The sequence below is a fragment of the Heterocephalus glaber genome, unplaced genomic scaffold, assembly GCF_053883595.1.
Source record: "Heterocephalus glaber isolate CG9 unplaced genomic scaffold, H.glaber_assembly_v1.0 deba00000621, whole genome shotgun sequence".
Lineage (NCBI taxonomy): Eukaryota > Metazoa > Chordata > Mammalia > Rodentia > Bathyergidae > Heterocephalus > Heterocephalus glaber.
The window spans coordinates 19,720,093-19,745,329 of record NW_028258153.1 but is presented as its reverse complement, the minus strand read 5'-3'; the positions used below and the strand labels follow the sequence as shown (position 1 = coordinate 19,745,329).

Here is a 25,237-nt window from a genome sequence, read left to right as displayed (position 1 = left end):
GCAAAGGTAGTCTCCACAACATCTTTAGAATGCATTAATCCATGCCAGAGAGCAGAGCCTGCATGGGCTAATCCCTCCTCAGAGCTGTATCCTTCCTAGTGTTGTTCCTCTTCATGTCATTTCAACATGAATTTTGGAGGTGATACAAACATTTCAGTGGACCATAGCACCTTGTGAGAACAATTTTTAAAAATTCATGATATACTTTTCTAACTATAAATAAATCAACGTGCTACATAAATTATAAATTCATATGTCAAAACAAAATCATTTTTAAAAATTATGCTCACATGAAATTAATACGTGTAATGTAATTCTTATTGAATTGGAAGATCACAGGCAAGTGCCTTAGTTTAGACTTGAGGATTTGAAGAGTTTTTTATAATCATTCTTTATTCGTTATGAATCAACCGGGCCAGGGATTTAGCTCAGTGGTTCTGCCGCCTGCCTCACAAGCGCAAGGTCCCAAGTTCGATCCCCGGTACCAAAAAAAAAAAAAAAGAAAGAAAGAAAGAAAGAAATCAACCATTTGTCATTAAAGTTCAACTTGGTGAGCTGTGAACAGAACTAGAATGTTGAAGTTCTCAGAGCCTTTTGCCTGTTTTATGTACATTTTAGTTCATATATTTTCTATAGAAACAATATATGTAAATGCTTAAATCTAGACTTTAAGGGTGATATAAGTCAACTTTCTGACCCTTCTTTAGACCTCATTGCAGAGGCAACCACTGCTTCCAATTGCTCTTTTTATGTGCCTACCATATAACTTTAAAAGCAATATTATGTATCCACCTCTCTCTTGACTTGTTGACTTCTTATATGTACTACCTGCTATCAAAGATGAAGAAATTCATACACTCACATTACCTCCTCTACTTCTTGACTGTTCCATATAATTTTCATGTCAAATATTATCTTCAGTTTAATGGTTGCCTTTTAGATTTAAATAATATTCTTAAGCATGTATTTCTTCATCTAACTTCTCCCATCTAGAATTTCTTGCTCCTTAAAATAAGGGGGGATTGGAATAGTTTGTTTTACATTAGTTTTTCCTGATGAATCACTCTGTATGAATCCATTATTATTTTTGTCTTTCTAGACAAAATTTCTATTTTTATCATTTTGATTGTTGATGGATATTTAGATTATTTTCAATTTGAGACTATCACTGTGAAGTTTCTTGCACTTGTTTTGGTGCATAGGTGTACATGTTTTATTGAGTCTGTACACCTCTCAGTTAAAGTTTGGGTGTATAACATCAGTTTTTCAATGACTGCAAATAGCATCCAGCAGGATGAGAAAGAAATACCATATCCCTACCAATACATCATGTTGCTTGTCGTTTTTACTTTAGCCATGCTGATGGGTATATAGCTGTGTAAACTTAGGTTTTATTTTGTGTTTGATGATTAATGAGGTTGGGCACTTTTCATATGTTTGCTAGCCATGCATTAGTCATCTTAAATGAAATACTTGTCTTGGTTCCTTTCTCATATTTCCTACGTATTTCCTCTAATTCTCTCCTCTCTTTCACTGATATTTAGATTTTCTTTATTTTCTATAAGAACCCTTTTATCAAAAATGTATACTGCAGATATGTTTTTGCCCTTTTTAGTCTGCATGTGGTACTTTTTGATGAATAGTACAATTTATCAATCTTTTCCTTTATGGATATATCTTGTTTAATGCCTTTCCCTACTATCAAACTATGAACATATTCTTTTTTGTTATTTTGGAAAAGAATTATTATCTTTGTCATTCATTTTAAAATCTATAGCCACCTGAAATTATTTTTCTGTGGCATAAATTAGAGGTTCGTTGTCATTTTTTGTACTTTCATTTCTCTGGTTGGTATCTTTTGTCTTTTCTTTTTTTCCCTAGGTAGTTTGGATTAGAGATGTGTTAATTTTAGTCTTTTCAAAGAATTCAGCTTTTGATATGATTGATTTTTCTTAATGTCTATTTTCTATCTCTTTGGTTTTTACTTTTATTTATACTATTTTCTTTCCTCTGCCTACATGCTTTTCTTCAGTTTGTTAAAGTGAAATTTTAGATGATTTATATTAAAAGAAATTGCTATAAACATTTTAAGAGCAATAAAATTCAAAACCTTTGCTTTAGTGAACAATATATTAATAAAGCTCTTTTTAAGGGAAATTGAATTAGATATATAAGAGAAATTAAACAAAAAATTAAAATATACCCTTTTTTTTAGGAAAGAGAGGAAAACATGCCAGACTAAGATACTAATGTTCTCTCAGATCTTCAAAGGACACATAATCTAAGTAACACAAAAACATTTCTAATGAAAAGAAGAAATGCTCTGTAACTTATCCTGATTACCATTTGTCCTTAATACCAAAACTAAGTAAAAATGGTAAGAAAGTGGTAAATTGTAGGCCAATGTCACTTAGAAAAACCATTTTCAGGATAGGAAAAAGGCAAATGGTGCTTTAAACCCCCCACACATTTTTTTCCATCTCCCCTTTTGACTCTTAGTATTGTTTACTTGCCGCCTCTCTTTTATCTCTTTCTCTTGCCCATTTCCCATTTCTTTCTCTTTCTCAAGGCGTGTGGATTTTTTTGTTCTATGCTTTTTTGGGGGGTTTGGGGGGGGTTTTGGTACCGGGGATCAAACTTGGGTCCTTGCACTTGCAAGGCAGGCAGCGGAACCACTGAGCTAAATCCCTGGCCCCTATTCTATGCTTTTTTGAAGAACTAATTTTTGACCCTGCTGCTTTCAACTGTGTTTTTATTTTGTATTTCATTATTTTAAAAAATATTTGTTTCATTTTCCATTCTTTTGGCTTATTCTTTTTCACCTTTTCATTTAAAACATTTAATATTTGTTAAAATTAAATTTATGTTATTAAAATTGTTAAACATACACAAAAATAGAATGGTGTAATGAACCCCCATGTATTTAAAATCTAGTTGTCATATTCAGGAGCATATTGCTATCTTTTCCCCTTCTTTTTAATTTCACTTTAATATTTTAATACCACAGAGCAACTTCCAGACTTCATGACATTTATCTGTAAATACTTTAGTGTACCTCTCTCAGAGATAAGCGTAATCACTGTGGCATTATTTTACCTAACAAAAATAATAAATCTTTAAATATCACCTAATACCCTGTCCAATTCAAACTTATGCAAATATCTCAAAAAATGAAACAAAATGTTGAGAGTTCATGGCAATCAGATTTAAAATGTTGCATTTATATATTATGGATGTTAGGTTTTTTGTTTTACAACTCCCTTTTCTATTTTCTATTTAATTTTTTTTGAATTTTGAGAGAAAATATATCATCATTCTTCTATACAGAATCCTATGTTCTCAAATTAGCAAATTGTTGCCTTATTATAGAATTTAAATTGTTCCTCCATTTCCTGTATTTTCTGTAGTAAAGCTACAGCCTTGATTGGATTTAGGATATTTTTTTTTGTCAGAAAATTTCATAGGTGGTGCTGTAAACTTTCTATTTATCTGAATCACATTTGTCTTGTCCACTTTCCTCATTGCTGGGACAAAATACCCAACACCTGCAAGTTAAAAGAGGAGAGATTTATTTTGGCTTATCATTTGTAGAGGTCTCAAGTCCCTCTTTGGCTGGCTCCAAGGCAGGGCAGCATGGCAGAGGAGGCTCGCTCCTGGTGAGAGAGAGAAGGGAGGATAGAGAGGGAAGAGATGAACCCTTCTGGGCCACGCCCTCAGTGGCCCACCTCTTCTGACCAGATCCCACCTGCTAAGAGCAAGTTACTTAGAAACTCTTCAGTGGGCTAACCCACTGATGCGTATCATGCGCCCAGGATGCAGTCACCTCCCAAAGCCTCATCTGTGCACACTTGAGGCTTAGGGGGGGACAACTGAATGTAAACTATGACAGCATTATAAGGGACCTGATGTCTTATTGTTGCTGGGTTTGGGTAACAGCCACCTGGTTGATTCTTTCTTTAGAAAATCCTCCACTGGCCATAAATTTTAAATGGATGATAAAATTTTTTAACCATCTGCTACAGTCATTTTTAAATATAAACATTTCAGTTTTAAAATGCATATATTTTTATCATAAAATTCTTTATATTTGAAAATTGTTGATTTGTTCTTTGACGTATGAGTTAGATAACAATATTTAAACAAAATTTTCCTAATATTTGAGGGTAGAGTTTTTGTTTTTAGTTTTCTTTGTTATTGATTTTTACTTAATTGCACTGTGGTTAGAGAACAAGTTGGGTAATTAAAATCTTTGTATGATTTATTCAGCTCGTTTCATGTCATAATACGTGGTTAGATTGTTTCTTATAGTCTCCTTTCCTTGTATGTTCTTCACATGCCTTTGGTTAGAAAAAATATCACATGTCAGTTTCTATACAAACTTTCCTGTTTTTCCATTTAGTATCCTATATGTTTAGTCTATAATAGCTATTAATTGTTAAGAAAAATATTAAAGGGCTGGGGATTTAGCTCAGTGCTTCCAGCGCCTGCTTTGCAAGCGGAAGGACCGGATTTCAATCCCCTTACCAAAAAAAAAAAAAGAAAAACATTAAAATTTCTCACCATGATAATACATTCCTCAATCTGTAATTGTCTCTATATATTTGGAGGCTGTGTTAGATGTATAGGTTGATAATTATATCTTTGTCTTGATTATTCATTACTATGTAATTAATGGCCTTTTATTTCTCTAATAATACTTTTTATTTGGTTTATTTTGTCTGATATTAACATAGTTGTGCACATTTCTTTTTTTTGTTTGTTGGTTAATATCACTAATATATCTTGCTGCTCTTTTACTTTAAACCTTCAGTGTTGTCGTGTTTCAAATATATCTCTTTAAAAAGTCACTGCTGGCTTTTACTTTCTTTTTTTTTTTCTCCCTTTGGTACTGGGGATGGAACTCAGGTCCTGGAGCTTGCGGAGCAGGCGTCAGAACCACTAAGCTAAATCCCTGCCCCTGGGCTTTACTTTCTTAATTTGAGAATCTCTGCTTTTAGTCTTCATTTCAAAAAACAGAAAATCTATAGAACTTTTTTAAAAGAAAGTAGTGTTATTCAAACAAAATACTTTCAACACAACTTAATTAAGGCTTTTTTAATGTAAAAGACATAATTGCCATTCCAAAGAATTATTCTATAATATATTAAAATTATCCACATCAATTATTTTTATATTTTTGTGTGTGCTGCTGAGAATTGAACCCAAGAACCTTATGGATACTAGACAAGTCCTTTACCACTGAGCTACATCCCAGCCCCACATTTTTTATGTTAAATAAAAAATACCTATGTTTGTCATTCATTTTATTCCCTTTAACATTTATATATCGTAAACAATAACAATGATTTTAAGTTCTTTGTACTTTTTGTACTATGTTTAGCATTTTCTATTGAATTCTTAATCCTAAAACCTTTAATGATATTTTTATATCAGTATATATTTACATTTGAATTATATTTGAAAATGTTTCATTTTCTGTATTCCTCCTAGGAATAAAATATAACAGTAGTTATTCCCATTATTTCTTATATTTATTTTTTTTTAATTTCTTATATTTATAAATGACTGGGTTGAACTGTTGCAAATGACTATCATTCTAGTACATTATATAAGAGAAAATATATTCTAAAATAAGCTTTAAAATGTGGTCAGAATCATTCACTGCAGAAAAGAGCCTGATGGCAGTGCTGAGAAATGATGAGAGGTCAAGTTTAATGCCTTCTAGAAGTTGTGGATGTAACATTATTGATACAGAACATACTGCTTTTTTAGTCACATAGCTTTATTAGTCACTTAGCAGATTACAGCCACTCAGTATAGATTCTGGCTCCTCAAGTGAAGGAGAGCTGATCTAATTAATTATGGCATTTCTAATCTCACTTAATTTGCTATTTTATTGAAGACTTCAGCAAGCCCTACTGGGTTTCCCCCAGGTGACAGTAAATATTACAGAAATAATACACTTTACAAAATAGGTACTAAAGCACAGCTCTTGGGGAAGGCATACAGTGCAGACATACACGCATGACAGGAGCATTCTAAGTAGGGTCTCTTGTGGTCTCTTTATTTTCCAAGACAGTGCTCTCAGACTATGAGACACAAGGAGTAAACACATGGTTTATATGGAGTCCATTCCAGAGGTCTCTCTCCGTATCCCTCAGGGACCAGGATATCCAGTTGCACCTCCTTTGAGATGCTTCTACATCACTTTCGTTCCAGTGATTATGGTTTGAGATCTCTTGGTCATTATGACCATATTTTGTTTGTTAGATATTTTTGTTATTTTATGTGTTTAATTAATCAATTGCCTGTTACTTTATATACTGTACAACAAGGGATTTTGGGGGGGCTCTCCTAAAGTATTGTCAAAGAAATTAGTCTCCACTCAATATAGGATGGAATGCAACTATAAAAATGAAAAGATTTAGGTCTATTCCATTGCTCATAATAATGTTAAAAAACAATGGATGAAAACCCCACAGTGACTATGGAATGACTTTTCTGCATATTCGGGCCTTACAAGGACTAGGGGATGAATTAAATTGTGAAATTCAAACAATATGGCAATTCAAAACCATGTGCTTTGACTAATAAGTCACCCCTTCTGACACATTGTAAACCATGGAGTTGTAAATACAGGAAATAATTGAAATTTAGATATTAGATATGGGCCTTGTTAACAACCCCCCTCCAGCTTTCACTGCACAGAGTCTTAGGATTATATTTAACAGTTCATATTAATGCAGTTGATGTCAAAATTAATTAAGCTTTTTTATTTTTCTCTTTTTCTCATGTTTTTTAACTCTACTTTGGGGAGGGGAGTATTAATATTGAAAAGAAAGGAAAAGTGTCTAAACCTAAGAGTGCATCCAAACTGAAGAAAGTATTCTGTATTTGGGAATAAAGTTTTGAGCTCCTTCTTTGGTTTCTTCAGGTTTCAGCTTTGAAAAGCAAAATGTATTAGTAAAACATGTGTTCCTCTGTTAATTAAAACTGTCATCTTGTTTTGTTCATCATATAATATACTTTTCATAAATTATTTGTTTCATTTCTCTGTTTTATACCAATCAAATTATAACAGTCCTGAGTGACATGGGTCATGGAATTTGGAGTTTTATAATCCTTGCAGCTCCTTAGCTTTTTGTGAAAGTCATCAAGCATACCATGTGATCTGTAAATTTCCTCTTGTTCTCATCACCAATATTGTCACCAATAGTAATACTTTAGCAGGCTCTTTACATTTCATAAAACTTTTCTTTGTGATGAAATTATTTGAGTAATAAAGGAGATAACATTAGGGAGTTGTGTAAATGATATTGCATTATCTAAAAGTAGAGCAGATATACTCTGAAGAGTGGTGGTTTGAATGAGTCGTCAACCTGGAATGAATGTTGTCATTTCACCAGTGTTAATATTAGCATTTTAAACAGAGCAGCATTGCCAGCAATGACATCATTCAAACAACAGCTAGCCTCAGTTTAAAGTGACCACAGCTTTTCAGGGTAGGAATAGACATCATGGCTATACATCATTTCACATGGGTGTCATACACTGACCAGAAGTCCTACCAAAGAAATTTTTAAAGCTAATTATTCCAGTGCATACCATCTATAAATTGAGAGTTATTTTTGTGCAAAGGCATCCAGATAAATGTAGCTAAGATGTTGGCATCAGGGCCTAAATAGTTTGCTACTGCAAAGAAGATAACTACTGAGTTTGCATAGAGATGGTCGAATGCATGAGCACTCACCCATGTTTCTAGTAACAGACCCTCATGCTAAGAAGTCATCATTAGCATCCTCATGGAAACTGGGGATAATAATAGTTAGTGATGGATTTGGGAAGTGGATAGTCAGTTCCTTTTGAAAGAAAGATTAAATTTTGACAGAGTTTGAGCTTTAAATGAAGAAATCAATTAAGGTAAAACAAGAAGTCTAGATGCATGGGTACAATGAAGATTGAATTACTTAGGTGGATGGGAAGAAAATAAATAGATTGGTACATTGCTTTGTAAAATAATATACAAATAATAAATAATAGATAAATGTGATAAACAGAATTTGGGGAATGACTGAACTGCTTTGAAAAACAATGGGAAGAAAACAAATTTCATCTTTGGTCCAATTTCAAACCATTTGGCACATAATCACAAGAATTTAGCAGAAAGAGGCATCTTAGTGAAATATAACTCAAATTTTACTGTTTTGAGGTCATACGTCTGGGGACAGACAGATAAATTCACTTCACATTAATAAAAATGGTTACCGACATATTCTTCCCTTTCTAATTCTGTTTACATCTTTCTACCTCCTGGTCTTCTTTGTATCAGAAGTATAGATACATATGAGTGGCTACTGACTTCACAGTGCAAAATATAAAGAATGGCGTAAAACTTACGACCCTCCTTTTCTACAAGTGCAGAATCCTTTTGCCTGGCCATAAAACCTGCACCACTCTATGGGACCATCTAATGAGGAGGTGAAGTTGAGCGAGATACATTGCATGCCTGGCTACTTTCCCTGTCCCTGCCCTTCTGCTCTCTACTAAACACCAAGCCATTGTACATCTGTCTGTTTCTGCTTTTTGATAAGAGGACAATTCTGAGCTTGTAATCTCATTGACTCCTCATTTCCCAGATTCAGAGGTAAGATGGAGTGTACTAGATTGTTCATGCCCTTTTACCTCCAATGGTTGTCCTATTACCCTTTCTGCATGGAAGTAATTCAGTCTTTAAGAATGACTAAAACTGACCTTTTTCTTTATTGTCATATCTGTAATTTCATAGTTCTTCAGTAGGTCACTCCTAAAAATTTAATTAATATATTTGATTCTATAGAACTATAATTTTCATTTCCTATTACCACCCCACCCCCCAAAGAGCTGTTCAGTGCTGTAATTTTAATCTGCTCTGATTCTCTCATTCTCAAAGAGGTCATTTGCTGTATTTTGTAGAGGCACATCACCTGAGTGCCATCGGCTACAGTAGAAGTATTTCTGTGTAATAAGAAGAGAAGAGAAAGGTCTGTATCACCACTGATTTAAAAATCTTTATCTGTCAGGAAGCACACACTTTTCCATACAACCCTGGGAGTTCATTAAATGTGAGATTGTACCACTGATTAGACATGGCCAAGGGCAAGGGATGGTTCTGTGGAAGAAACCTTAACTGAATGGAAATAAAATGAAATCTGTATTTTGTTCAAACCAAGGGAAATATGGATTAGACAGGTTTTTTTTTTTTCATTTGGGATGCTGTTTTGTTGTGTCACATAGGAGTAAGTTATCTGTTACAGACATAAAAAACAGCTGCATTATATTTTAAACATTCCTTTGTACTTTTGTCATCTTCGGTTAAGAATATAGTTCATGAAACATTCACATATTTATAACTACTAATAATCCAACCTTTATCTAAGTGACTACTTATACCTTCTCTTTGGTTTCATCTTCTACCAGTTTTTATTGTTACAATTTCCTGCCTACATAATTACCCACTACCTATGCCCATTTAAAGAATAAGATTAAAGGATTAATCCAGAGATGATATTTGAATTAAATCATCACTGTATAATAGAAGTAGTTCTACATATGTGAATTAAGGAATCTAATTATGGTATACCTTTGCTACATATTTGGAGTAATTGCCTGGGCAGGCAGGGGTAGAGGAAGAGATTTAAGCATTAGAGGCCCAAGTTTGTCAGTCCCAAAGTACCCAACAGATGGAATAACAGTGAAGACCACAAAGCCATTCGCTTACAGATTCACATTTGAAATTTTGTAGATACTTCATGTTAACCAAAAGTCTATAGCATGTTTGTAATTTTCTACAACCCAGTATGATTCACAGTGGTAGGTGCTTGTGCAGGAGCAATGCACTGTCAAGGAGGCATCAAAATAGGTGACAGTATTGCCAGACAGATTTGAAGTGATATTTGTACCATCGCTTTCTCCTCCCTGATGCTTTTCAGGGAAGTAGATGAGCAGTGTAGTCAGAAAATTCCCTCCCTACATCCACTCAGGACTTTTATCTTTAACAGCTACCACTTCCTCATTCAGATATTGTCCTGTGTACCAATCACTACTCAAAGATATGTCTGTGAAAATATTTATCATCATTTCAGTGCCACAAATCTGTTATGATTCTACCAAAGATAATAGGCTTAGATTGGCAGCTAAGTATTGATTCTTGATGGTAGAATCAGAGTCAAGGTTTGTGAGTTTGAAAAGCCCTGAAATTTATGCAGAGCTCCCATTATATGTGCATATGTACATCATTATCAGAAGAGGAACCATTATTATCATTAGTTGTGCAAACTGCTTTTTTATCTGGAGAATGATTAAATTTTAGTTCTATCTGCTGTTACACAAGGAATGGGATTCTGGTTGATGAAAATATCACAGTGTGTTTTGGATCTGGCTCGTTGGCTTAATTATGAAGTAGTTAGGGAAAAATGAAGAGGCCACCCAATGCTCTCTTCTCTCCAGCCTCTATGTTCATCATTCCTGAGAATGAGCTTTTTAAAACAAAGTGTCCCCAAGCCACACATGGTGGTACATGCCTATAATCCCAGCACCTGGGATCCTGAGGCAGGAGGATCACCACAAGTTCCTGGCTAGCCTAGGCTACGTAGTGAGTTTAAGGACAGCCTGAACTACTCTGTCTCAAAACCAACAGAAACAACAAAAATAAGAATAAAAAATAGAACAAAGTGCACAATGCCAGGCACAAAGGGGAACTTCAGTAAGGGTTTGAGAACTGAATCATTCCTGTTCTGCTCTTGGGCTTGTTAGTTCTTCTTTCTCATTTGATGATATGTTTTGATCCTGAAGAATATCTCTTAGCTGATAATTGAGGGTTTACTCAGAACCAGATGCCTTGGCTTCCTACATTTAATTTTTGCTTTTGGTTACAGAGATTCCTAAACAGAGGGATTCTAGAGAAAGAAGGTACTGAGTGAGGTCAAGGTATAAGATCCCTGTGGAAGTGGAAGTCATCTAGGATGATAGTGAAAAATCAGGCAAGGGGATAGGATAACAAGTAAATCCAAATGGTGGAATAGAAGGAAATGCCAGAGAACCAAATTGGACAGGTCAAGAATATTAAAGCAGGATGATGCAGGTTCCAAAGGAGGAAACAGTCTTGGTGTAGAAGCAGCCCCAGGATGGGAGGTGGCAGCCAGAGGACAGTGAGTGTGTCCAACTTCATAGGGATAGTGTTGCCATGGAGTCGGATTCACTGAGTCAGGGGAGCAGAGAGAGTCTGTGAAGACATTCTTGAGTTTCTGAGAGTCTTGAGCCATTCTTGAGATTAGTGAAGGAGAATACTTTGGAAGCATTTGAGAGACCAGGAGACTTTGAAGGTTAAGGGGGCAGTAAGGGTGGGGAATAATGGCAGAGGTCAGCTGGCCCCAGAGTTGTTTCGCCTGAATGAGTTTTAAGAGATGAGATAGCTGGGAGAAGGAGGAATATTGAAAGGGAATTCAGGGGCTGGGGATTTAGCTCAGTGGTTCCAGCACCTGCCTAGCAAGCGCAAGGTCCCGAATTCCATCCCTGGTACCAAAAAAAAAAAAAAAGGGAGGGGGAGGTAAAAATATGCTCTGCTGCTGAGGGCGAGGGGGGCGCTTGGCCATGGTCCTGCCTCAAGTCAGATTCCTGATTGATATTCTCCAGTGTGGAGTTTCAGAATCTGTAGGTTTCAGTGAGGTGGCTCCCTTTCCCAGCTGGCAAGACCCTGATTAACACAAGCTTCCAGCCACTGTAGAACTTAGATGGTTTTAAATATTGGTTTAAATACATTTTATAAATAATAGAAGTCATTTTAAATTACATTATAATAAATAAAATATAAGAGCATATATAAAGAAATATAACCAGCCAGGTACAAATCAGTGCATTCTTTTTTACTTCAATTATTCTAATCCATAAATAAAGATTAGCTTTCAATTGTACTTTAAATTTTCTTGCCAGAGATGCCTCTGGCAATGGTTCCAGCAAGCTTCCAGCTTTGAATGCAAAGACGGTGTCATATTCATCTTTGAACCTTCCCCATAGAGTCTAGCATAATGCTCTCCACATTGAGTCTCACATAGTACTATGCACATTATAAATATTTTTTTCTACTGAAAATTACCAAAGAGTCTTAAAGGAAAATATTTCTGCCCTGTAAACACACCTCTGAAATGGCATGTCTGTTGTATTTCAGGCTTATGCTAAATGACAGGAATTTGGAGATGGGTGAGATACATTTTCTATCTCAAGGATCTCAGAATGAATCAAGGCAGACAGACCTACAAAGAAATCATTGCCTTCCCTGAGACCAGAGCTGTGACAGAACTTGCAGATGGCAGGAAAGCAGCTCTGAAGATGGGGATGCATCTGTGCTAAGGCTCAGGGAAAAAGCAACCCATCCCTAGTGAGGTGTGAAAGGATGGATAGGTATTGGCCAGGCAAGTAAGGATGTTCCAGACAGCTGGTGTATCGACATTTGCTGAGCACCTACTCTATGGAAGGCAGTGTTCTAGACCCTGGAAATGTATCAATGAATGCACAGTTAAAAACCATTGCCTTGGGCTGAGGAATTAGCTCAATGGTTTCGCCGCCTGCTGCGCAAGCACAAGGACCCAAGTTCAATCCCCAGTACCAAAAAAAACAAAACAAAACATTGCCTTCTTTGAACTGACATTTTAGCTATGGATATTGAAACCAATGAGACCTTTTGAATGGATTGTTGCTTTCCCAAACTCCCCAAATAGGGTACAGATTTTCAAGTAGAAGATATTTGTGTTAAAACTCATGGAGGTTTCTTCCTGTGATCAGAGTACTGTATATTCTGCTTTGACGATAGCTACCTTTGCAGGATCTTTAACAACTCTTTGTTGTGTTTTTATATCTTTGGTTGAAAAACTAACAATTTGGTGACTGCTACCCATGACTACAGCAGTTCATGGAGCAATTCAGAACTCCAGCTGATTTCAAGCAGTGTTGCCACATGCTATAGGAATGCAAAATGGTGTGCCCAGGTCCTTGTCACCCCACGTCTTCCCCTAATGCTCTTGCCTGTGCCACTACTGCTAGTCCTGCCTCTTCACATATGTCACGGCAAGGGTTGCTTCAAGTGCATCTCAGATTGTTGAAGAAAATCCTTTCCAAAATTATTTCTCTTAGTAGGTTTTATAAGTTAATGAAATAGTTTTTGAAACTAGAGATTTCAGTAAAGGTGGTAGGAAGTGGCATGGAAGGACAAAGGGAATGGCATATGTGAAGACATATGGCAAGCGCAGGAGAAGAACAGTGCACATGGCAGGGAGATGAGAACTCCAGGAAAAAAATGAGATACTCCCAGAATGTAGGCAATGAGAAAGAGTTTTTTCAAGAAGCTTTCGAATATGCTTTATGCATGAACTAAAATGATTTGTAAATTTGGTTCTTCATGTGTTGATCATAAAGGATTTTCCAATGTGCATTTTTGCTTTCCTAAAATTTGGGGGAAATGTTCAATACTAGACTAAGTACGTATACAAATCCTTCTCTTCCCCCACTCCCTCCTCCTTCATCTATTTGTTCTTCTTCCCCTTCTTCTTTTCATTCCCCTCCTCCTCCTCCTCCTCCTCTTCCTCCTTCTTTTCCTTTCCTAAAACAGCTATGAAATTGGTCTGTGGCTTCAACATTGTCAGGAACACATTTCCATAACGAAGATTGTCACAGGGAAGGAAGACCAGCAGGGAAGTGAGCCTCTGCCTACCTGAGTGCAGTACCTGTGCAAATGAAGGAACTTTTTAAATAATGTCCCTTTTATCTTTATTGTCTGCTAACTAAACCTGGGATATATGTAGTTTTGCTTAAATGTATAAAGCCCGTTTTCTACAGCCAAACTTGACTGAAATACATTGTAGCCAACATAATGAAAGTGGTTGATCTTGAAATTTTTGTATTTGTTGAATTATCCCAACTTCTTATTCTTTTTATATTCACCCTATTTAGGTGATGATTTGTAGTTACAAACGAGGCCTTAGGATCACCAGATTGTGTACTTTGACATTGATTCTATTAATTTAAAAAGACACTATAGTTAAGTAGAGAGACTAAATGAAAGAGAAGATGTTTATAGTACCTTTGATCATGTTTTATCGTGGTAGCATGATCTAAAGGAGACCCTGTGGGAGAGACTGTGTTATCTTCACCCTTTTAATAATGAACATTATCTCAGTCTACCTGAGCACTAGGCTCTAACAGTTTTGATATATTTAATGATATAGAAAACCAGGGGGAAATTAGCTGTAAGTAGGGGGTAATGATTCAATTATAAAAATAGTGATTATATATGTGTCAGTCATATATTATATATATATGTATGTTACAGACAAACAGAATCCCAATGCTTTTTGTAAACTTACTGTTTTGATAGATGGAATTAGGTTTACTCAAGCATTTTATAAATTTGTAACTGTAAAAAACACACATATACACACACAAAGCCTTCAGCAGGTAAAATGTGTAAAGAATATGCATTTATAAGAATTTTATTTTTCACATTCTATTTGTCGTCACAAATCTGAATTAGAATTCTGGGAAATCTTAATAATCAGTTCTGTGCTGGTTATTAAAAATGAGAAGAAAAGGAAATAGCCATGAAAAGATCATAGAAAAAAATTTTTTTAAATGGAGGAACAGAGTTTTAATTTCAAGAACACTTCAATTCATACCATAAATTTGTTCCTCAGTAGTTATATGGAAATCAATATGCTAGGAAAGTAAAGATACAAAAATATATAATTAGAGCTTGCTTCTCAAGGGAAGTTTTCCAAGGAAACGCTTGTTAAAATGAGTACTCTATATCTGTGGAGCACTTTTATATGTGCTTTATCAGTTAGAGGTTACCTGTCTTCCTGTTTCATGTTATTTCACCATGTACTATAGCATTCTGTACTTGGAAAACACTGTAGAAATCCTCCTATTCCCATTATACAGACAATGAGGCCAGGATATCTAGTGTCTGGTCATCGGGCAAAGCATGATAGAGCTTACACTGCAATCATGTTTTCCTTTTCTTAGACCAGAGCAGAACTTCATTCTATTACAATACTTTCACACTTTTTACTTTTATTTTTATTAAACTTAGAAAAATCGTAAGCATCTCTTAGACACAAATCAATGAAGAAAAGGTGTGGCCAATCCTGACTGTGCTGACCATAGTGGACTTTGGCCGGTGTGGTACATCACTCATGGCTACATGCTGTCTGCTGGAAATTGTTGACTTGTAGTATATTTTTCAAAGCCCAGAACTGCTGAAAGTAATCTCAGTTTTATCCTGTGTATATTAAGGTCATGTCTTCCTGTGGCTTAGTGTTTTGTGTGTGTGTGTGTGCATGCATATGCATACATGCATGCACACTCATCATAAGCCAAGGTTTTGTTCTAGCCATATAATGTAAATGCATTTACCCTGCTTCTTTATTCAAAATCTACATACTGGAACACAATGTCTAAAATAATAAAACACTTGATAGTTTTTCATATAAATAACTTTTTAGTGTTTCATAACACTAAAACTTATCTCATTTGCCTAAAATCAATAACTAAGGGACATTACAAGGTAAATATAGTTAACATGTTTGCACTTAAATCTAGATCTTAGGAGTTAGAGGAATTAATTAATCTCTTTTTTTCCTTTGATCCTCTCTTTCATCTTGGACAAGACATGAATCTTTTCCCCTGAAATACTGTCTTCCATGCTAACTAATCATGTGGAATTATCATAAATATATGTGAAATATTCTAAAATCTGTGAGAGAATGGTAAATTATATCCAAAATATTATTATAGTTTATGTTAATTACATTGAATGGAAAAAGGATTCATAAAATGATGATAAGGTCAGCATTTATTAAGTTAGCAGTTGCTGGGCATGATAGCACACACCTGTAATCCTAGCACTCAAGAGTCTGAGGCAGGAGGATCACTGCAAGTTTGAAGCCAGACTGGCTCCATTGTCAGTTCAAGTCCAGATTGAACTACATAGCAAAACCTTGTCTCAAAAAAAAAAAAAAAGCAATTATTTATCTTTGTGCACAGAAAGAATACTGAATAGAAAATGAAGAACCCTGTGGAACTGGCGCTCCCAGTTGTGAACAAATATAATCGCAGCTGCTTAGGAGGCCGAGGCAGGAGAATCACAATTTGAGGCCAGCCTAGGCTGCTTAGCAAGACCCTGTTTCAAAACGAAAAATGAAAAAGGGCTGAAAATGTATCTTGGTGGCAGGAATGCTTGCCTAGCACCCATGAGGATTTAGGTGCAATCTCCAGCACCACCATCAGCAAAAAAAGAAAAAGTATCCTGGGTTCTGGCTTTAACATTATCATAATATGTATGAGGATATATATTTATTTTACCCTTCTAAGCCTTCCTTTCTTTTTTTCTAAAATACATGTCCAGGACTAGCTTATCAGCACCTTTCTTTCCCAGGTTAATTAATACTGTTTAAGGTTTTGCCTGCAGAACTCAGATCTACACTACTTACTCTAAAGCAGTGGGTTTTTTTCAAATTATGTTCACTGGAGTAGCAGAATCAAGAATGAGTTAGAAATCCAGACTCTGGCCTCTCCCTAGACCTACTGCATCAGAATCTCAGGGATTGGTTGGGCCAAGAAATCCCTGTTTGAATAAGGCTTTCTATGATTCTGATCCATGCTGAAGTTTAAGAATCACTGAAGGAAAAGACAAATAAAACATAGTCCTTGTTCTTAAGCAGTTTGTTATTTAGTACTTTTAAATCTCGAATTGTCTTATCCATTTCAGATATATAGGTATAAAATCTAATGGTGTGTGTGCATATAGTAAATTATAAGCATGTAAAATTGCTAAGACGGAGACATTTAGGAATAGTATCATTAAGACAGGTTAGAGATTTCCCATGGCAAGGCACTTCCCACAGCATGAAGAATGTATATCAGGCAGTTTGAAAAACCGCGCCTGAGTACTGAAATGCATGTTAATCTCATATATGTGCATATCAAATGCAGTTTGTTTTTACTGTAGCACAGATATTTTTGTTCTAAAAAGTAAAAACAAATACTCTGAAATTATGCCCAGAATTTTAATCTTAAAATTTACATTATGTTTATGTATGAGCACCAGGCACATAACCTCTCATTCAAATCTTCTCTGTATAATGTTTCTGTTACTCTCATTCTAAAATTCATGTGCAATTTCAAAAGAAGCTTGTAGTTGACTTTTAAAAATGCAAATCTTGTTTTAAAATGCACGTGAGCTTTTGAAATATAACTGAATTGGAGTTAATATTTTGTGGGCAAGTGGTTTCAAATGTGGCTAAAACTGCATGGAGGTGAGAAACCAAGGCCATATATTATCACCTGTAAGTCAGAGGGAGACATCTATTGATAAACACACTGTCTACTTTAGTTCTCATCTGAGAGATGAAAGATAGAACTATAAAACTGTTTTTAATTTTGTTTTGCAGCCATGGCCACCCAGGGAAACACAATGTGAATTTGGGCAGCATTTTCTTTCAAAAGTTTTTATCAAGAGCATTGTTAGTTTTGAGATGCATAAGTTAATGATGTTTCATAATAAAATATACTCTTTCCTGTATGAGATCAGTGACCCTTCCCACCTGTGAAATATGAACTGGTAGCCTGGTGCCAACACCAATGCCACCCCTGGAGGAAGGGGCTCCTGGTGCCTGGCTCTGCTCTTCCAGCCTGTGAGCCTCTGGAGTTGTTAGCACCGGTGCTAAGTGTAAACACCTTTGCTTTTCAGCTGCTGCTAATTGGTTTGGGAATATTTATGTAAGTGTTGATTTTAAAGCTAAAAATAGTGCGTTGATGTTTAAATCCAACTCATTCTGGCTGTCAGAAATGCTCCCGTGATCCTGAAAGTGTTGCTAAAAATGTTCGCTTTTTAAAAATTGTAGTAATTAAACCTGTCTGTTGTAAGAGCCACATATGATAAGTTCCTCTATCCAAGAGGTAAAGGGCAAGCTTCCTAAAGGTCTCTGCCCAGTTACCAAGATATGAGTGCCCGCTGAACTATTAGAAAACAAAGGATTATAATGTGAGCAAAAAAAGAGATGAGACAAATTTTGAGATAGTTTCATGCTTTATATTCCATGCAGCTGATCTTAGTTCCCTATTTTAAGCTAACATTAAAAATAGAAATTATGATAATTTCATTAATAATGTTAAATATAAAGCTTCCAAACTATTTTGCTTCTAGAGGCAAATGTAAAGATTTGAAGTCACATATTTCTCAAACCTAAAGTTGAAGAAATATGGAGGCTGTTCAGCACCAGTTGCTCATACTTTAGTTCTTCATAATCAGAGTTATTTTCCCCTTTCTATCCAACTTTAAAATTCATGATTTTACAGGTTTTTTCCAGTTATTTAAATAAGCTACGAGGAAAAACATATCATTTTTATTTTTAGATATGTGTGATTTCGTGACTCTTCATTTCATCATGTAATTTAGTGGAGGAAGAGCTTAATTGCTCTTAAATTTCTTGTCAATTATTTGTAATTTTTGGAAAAAATGACTTTATGTACCCTGTTAACAGATAAGCTGACTTTGTCCATATGTTTTGAAGCACTGTACAGTTACAGTGCAGACGGGGTGGATTTGAACTGGTTTCACATTCTTGAAGCACCCTATACGTATGTCTGTCTGACCCATCAAATGAATCTGTGACTGCAATATATTAAAATGATTTGGCAAGTGAAAACACTACCCATTAGTTGAAATGATAAACTATACTTTTTACCTCTTTATAATAATTATGACAAGGCAGAGTTTTTGATACCATTTTTAAGAGAGTTCGACTCTTATCATGGACATATATATATGAGCCTGTAAATGTTTGTTCTCTTCAAGTGTGTAGTTACCGGCATGATTGCTCCAAATGTGTAGTCAGTTCAGAGTTACTCAAGATCAGATTATCACATAGTGCTTTCCGATTGAAATTAACATTTCCCCATATCCAGAGCATCAATATCTGTTGACATAAATAGAACCTTTACTTGCTATCTAACTGCAACTAGAAGAAAAACTCCCCTTAACCCTGCATAATGTTGATTTGAAACAGAAAGTGGGCTATTTTTCTGTATTGGCTAGGGATCAACAAGAAAGTTCCATTTGTTGTAAGGAACAGTGAGGCAAAAATAAAGAATTAAATAGAGAGTTAAACCTTTATAGTATTTGAGAAAGAAGGAGACAGAAAGGGAGAGAGAATTACAAAACCAAAAGGAATATTTATTTTAATTAACTGACACTATTAACTGTTGATGGGTTGAAAGACTTTCCTCTCTAAAATTAAGCTGTAGGTTCAATGTAGTCTTTATCTTAATCTCATTGGCGTTTTAAAGGAAATTTATAAGCTGATTCTAAAATTAATATAAAAATATAAGAGGCCCAGAATAATGAAACAATATTGGAAAGAAAAACATATGTAGGATTTTTGAACAATTCTGGAGGATTCATCCATCCTGATTTCAAAACTTAACACAAAGCTATAATAATCAGAGCTATGTAGTGCTGGCCTAAAGATAGTATAGCAATGGAATAGAATTGAGAGACAAAAAATGAACCCTTTCATTTTGGACCATTGACTTTTTATACAGATATTGAAATAATTTAATGGGGAATAATTTTTTCAACAAATGATGCTGGCAAAACTATATATTCACATGCAAAGAATGCATTTAATGCCCTACCTCATAGCATATGTAGAAATTAACTCAAAATGATAACAGCCCTAAACCTAAGAACTAACATCATAAAACTCTCAAAATATAGAAACAAATTTGTATGGCCTTGTACTAGGCAAAAGTTTTTTAGATACAGCATCAAAAACACAAGCAACAAAAGGAAAAAATAAATAGGTTATAATCAACAGTCCCATTTATCCATGTAGACACCCAAGAGAATAAAAAAATTCACACAAGTACTTGTTCATCACAGCATTATTCACAATAGGTAAACTGAAATAATACATCCAGCTGATGAATGAAAAAGCTAAATGTGGGATATCCATACATGGGATATTATTTATGCATAAAATATAATGAAATAATGATGTGTGCTACAACACAGATGAGTTTAAAAAACATTCTAATTGAAAGAAAACTTGTTTCACGATTCTCTGATGGTTTAGATAAAACTGTCCCCCAAATCCTCATGTTTGGAGGGTGACTGGATCATGGAGGATAATATTCATCAGTGTATTAGTCCATGGATGAGTTCAGTATCTGAAGTGCTGTTGGGAGTGGGGCCTGGTTGGACAAGGGTAACTGGGGCATGAGGTGGAGTGTATTCTTCTCTTTGGCTCCTCCCTTTCTCTCTTCTTCCTAGCTGCAATGGCTTGAATAGCTTTCCTCTGCCCCGCTCCTTCCAACCATTCTTTTTCCACCTTGGAGCCAGCCAACTGTGGATTGAATCCTCTAAAATCTCTATAAACCTCTTTTCCTTTGAGTTGTGGGTGTTGGTTATCCTATCCCACCAAAAAGAAAGTGACTAAGGTAGATTCTTTTTATATGAAATGTTCATAATAGGTAGTACTAGAAGACAGAAAGTAGCTTAATGATTGGTGGCAGATATCTTGAGAGAAGAAAATGGAGAATGACTGCTAAAGGCTAAGGGTTTTCTTTCTAGGGTGATGAAAATGATATAACTTTAGTGATGATAGTTGCAAAACTGAATATACTGAAAACCACCAAATTGTACCCTTTAAGAGGCTGAATATTATGTGAATTATATCCCAATAAAGGTGTTGTAAAAAATTTTGTTTCTAAAGCCCCAAGCAAGTCCTTTTGAAGCTGAAACCTGCAGACATCTTGACTGTACCTTCTTAAGACATCTCATCCTACTGTAAAACTGCACACCCAAACTACTTATAAGTCTCTGACTCATAGAAACTATGAGTGTAAATGTTTTCTAATCCTTAAGATTGGGGACAATTTGTTATCCATCATTAGCAAACTAATACAATGAACTATACATGCTATGTGCTTGATATCTAGAGATGAAACACAAGTTTTTCTTATATAAGAGAATAACTAAGAACCTAATGATTTCAGCGTAAATTTTTCTGCCTAAGTGTTTTTGTAACCCTTCTAATACTGTGTCATTTTCTCTGTAGTAATTTAAGACATTCATATTAACACAAATGTTCAAAAGCTTGCAAAGACGTTCATCTTTTAAGCTTTGGAACGTTAATCTATGAAGTGTTCTTTAACCTTACAGATTTTTTTTCTCTTTATCAAAGTGGAGAAGAGAAAACTAAATTTTAAAAAATCTAAAGAGGGCATTTACCAGATCTGCTTGCTCAATGGATGGGGTGGGGGATTTATGGACAAATGCTTCACAAAAAAAGAAATACCAATAAATGAAATGGCCAATAAATACATGAAGAAATGCTCAATATCACTCACCACTAGAGAAATTCAAGTTAAAACAACACTGAGATTCCATCTCCAGAAAGCATGGCTATCATCAAGATATCAACTAATAAATGCTGGTAAGGTTGGCAAGGGACTTCTTCATTATGGGAGTGTAAACTGGTACAGCTACTATGGAAATCAGTATGAAGAGTTCTCAAAAAACTGAAAATAGAAATTCCATTTGACCCAGTTATTGCCCTTCTAGGTATCTTCCTGAAAGAGTTAAAGACATCATATTACATGCATATCCATGTTTATAGCAGCATAATACATAAATAGCTAAATCTTGGAAGCAACCTATATTCCATCAACAGATGAATGGATAAAGAAAATGTGGCATTTACACACAATGGATTACTCCTCTGCCATAAAGAAAGATAAAGTTCAGTCATTTATAGGAGAATGGATATACCTTGAGACCATAATGTTACATGAAAAAAATTATACACACAAGCTTAAATATTGCATGGTTTCCCTTAGATGAGAAACCCAAAGTGTAAATAAAGAGCAAAATAAAAGATACACAATAAGAAGAAGGGAGATAGAGCTTTCTCAAGAGGATCAGGGATCAAGACATGAAGGGAGCAGAAAGGGAAGTGAGAGAAAGGGGACGAGGAAAGGATTTAATATGTGTTATTTGGATGTCCCAACTCCCCACAAGGAATATGAACATATGTACTATATATATGTACTAATAAAATGATCTGAAATAAAAATAAAATAAATCTAGTGTAGAAGTCTCAAAAAACTACCACCCTTATGTGAAATGTTGCTACATAGTTTTCGTAAGAGTCAGTTTGCCACATCAAAGTGCTTCAGATGCAGCTGTATCCTGTTTTCCTGGAGGTATTAACCAAATTCACTTAGGTCCAAATTTTTAAACTCACATGTTGCCCTCCTTGTTGGAATCCTGCATTCAAGGTCATAAATGCTATTTATAGGTGTAGGTTTGCTTATGGGTCTTTCTCCATGTGGCTTGTTTCAGTGAAATCAGAGTCCCTAACTAATTGTGTTTGTGACTCTGCTTCTAAAGAGTGGGGTTCCTAAGAATTATCTATTAAAGAACAGCTCCATGGCCTAGCAGAGAACTAATGTCTTCCATAAAGAATTGACAGCAGCCATGCTGTCTAGAATCCAGCCTCTCCTCTGACTTCTCTGGGTATCATCCAACTCCCCTTCACCACTGTCCTGCACCACCAGCTGACTCCATCCTTGAGTCCCTCCCTTGATCCTCCTACTTGTCTGTAGTAGAAGTGTATTAAACTTAAAAATTAAGGGGTCAATTTATTCCTTTTTTGGTAAGGTGTGTCCTCAAAATCAAAGTCTCATGATAAAGAACTTCGGATTTCTTCTTCTGGAAAAGTTCCTATACAATTTAGCCAGAAGGAACTTTGGCAGGCAACCGTTTTTCATAGATTTGTTCCCTTTATATTTTAGTACTGTATCATGGGAGGGTACAAACAAGGACAGTGCATCAAAACATCTCTTACCACCTGTCTATCGCTGCGGCCTTCCCTACTTTTTGCACTCCTTTTCTGGGCTGGTTTAAAAGGCAGTCCCAAAAGCCTGTGGTTGAGTAGCAGGAAGCTAAATGATGAATTCTGAAGCTCTTAATATATTACCTTGTGTGAATGGGCCATTTGAGCATTTCAGCAACCAAATGGGAGAGAAAAGTACATTAAAAGCACTGAAAAGATTAACACCTGTTTCCAGTCTTAAAAGGAATTGGAACATACAGTCTATATCCAGAATAAAACCATTTACTCTCCCACGTTCAGATATTTTATTCAGATCTTCAATTCTATATGTAGAGCACCCACATGCTTATGGGTTTGTTTCACTACAGGATTCCACACAGAACTTGGAAGACAGAGAAGTGATGAATGGTGTGCAGACAGAACTTCTAATGTCTCCACAAATGAAGGATGCATTGAGGTATTTTCTTCATGCATATAAGAATATTTTTCTTTATTTCAACTCAATCTTGGTTTATATCACAGCTTGTAACTGGTTTTATTTCATAGGAAAGAAAAAGGTAAATAGAAGTGTAGCATGAACCATGTTGCAATTCTAACATTAATTACATAGTTATTCTTTCACATTTTCTGTAGAAGATATGAGAACTTACTGACAAATGTATATAAAAGTGATCCTCAGTCCTCCCAATACTCTTCCACAATGAGGTTTTCTTAATTACTTTTCCTTCTCTTTGAACACTAGTATAAAGTGAACACTTCAAGGTTCATTGAGGTTGAATGTTTTACTTTGGGTCCAGCTCTCTAAATACTGCTTTATATTGTTTGAATAATCTTGCAGTGTTTTACTTGATGCATATAAAATGAATCAAGCCTATCAATCAGAATTTTTCATGGTGTTGATGAAAGTAACTTATGATTTGAAGTCAGTTTTGCCCATGTTTGCCAGTACTGCCTTTTCTTTTTCTTGCATTAATTGTCCAATACTAAAGCCCAGGAACTGACTGTTCAAATCCCAGCTCTACTGCACACTTGACAAATACATTAGACAGGTTCTTTGAGTAGGTTTCTGCTTTGCAAAATAGAAATAGTAAAACTTTCTTCAAAGGGTTAGTATGAGGACTAATTATTATGCTATGATGTGTAAATTTTATTATTTATTAAGTTAATATAGATAAAGTGCTTGGAAGAGTGCTTGGGTCATAGCGAGTCCTTCTGAGTATTTGGTGCTGTTGCTACTGCTCTTATTATTACCATTATTTCTGTTACTGATTGACTATCCTGTATCCAAAATGCTAGGCACCAGAAATGCTTCAAATTTTGGACTTTTCCTTTTTGAATTTGGGCATATTTGCCTAGATCTTCTAATTAAGCATACCCAGTTCACAGTTCTGAAATATGAAATTGCTCCAAAATCCAAAACTTTTTCAGCATTATGGCAACACAGACAAAGATTCACATTTTGGATATTTTAATAGTGTTATTCAACTTGTGCTATTATTATTGCCATTATCATTTATTTAATTTGCTTCAAATTTGGCAAAAGGATAGTGATTTCATATGTAACATATGATTTTTAAGCATTAAAAGGTGATGCTGGTCCCGCTACTCCTGGCCCAGAGGAAGGGGCTTCTGGGCCACCATCCCTACCACCGCTTCTGGCCCCTGTCCCACCTCTCCCAGCTCAGAGGAGGTGAGCTGTGAGGGTGCCAACAGCACCCCCCCCCCCGCACGCACCCTCAGTTGAAATGAGAAAACATGTAAATAAGTCTCAAAACCAGACTTCCACATCACCTACAGCAACCCCAAAGGGAAATGAGATACAACACTCTGATACTCAACCACCTGGACCCACTGAACTGGCAACAAAAGAAGATCTGGAAAAAATGAAATCAGAAATAATTTCTCAGATAACAGGAGAAATTGTGCTCCTAGTGTGAGACATGATTAATAAATCTAGAGAGGAGCTGAGGAACATGATGGAATCCCAACATAGGAAACAAATGGAATCCATAAAACAAATACAAATAGATTTCCAGGAGATGAAAAATTCCATTGAAAGTCTACACAGCAGAATGAGCCAATGTGAGGACAGAATTTCAGATATAGAAGATAAGATTTCAATTAGTGACCAGGAAAAGAAAAATTGCTTCAAAATTATAAGGGAACATGAGAAATCAATCCAGCAGCTGCTAGACGATGCAAAGGAGAATAACATAACACTGATTGGAGTCAATGAAGAAACAGGAGAGAGTGCAGATGTCATAAAAAAACTGTTCACAGAAGTAATGGCAGAAAACTTCCCAAGCAAGGGA

The 25,237-nt window shown here is 35.4% G+C and overlaps 1 protein-coding gene across 25 annotated transcripts in view; it reads left to right on the top strand.

Annotated features, from left to right (window-relative positions):
- Pard3b (par-3 family cell polarity regulator beta) overlaps positions 1-25,237 on the top strand; it is a 1,069,040-nt gene that overhangs the window by 516,725 nt on the left and 527,078 nt on the right. For 24 of the 25 annotated variants that reach the window (XR_015449088.1, XM_087205812.1, XM_004851169.4 and 21 more), the window contains one exon: positions 23,294-23,382. The exons of the other annotated variant lie outside the window; for it this stretch is intronic. Coding sequence is in view for 23 of the 24 variants with exons in the window: in XM_087205812.1 (XP_087061938.1) it covers positions 23,294-23,382 (89 nt within the window). In the remaining variant the exon portion in view is untranslated. The remainder of the gene's footprint in view (positions 1-23,293; positions 23,383-25,237) is intronic. 25 annotated transcript variants of the gene reach the window in all.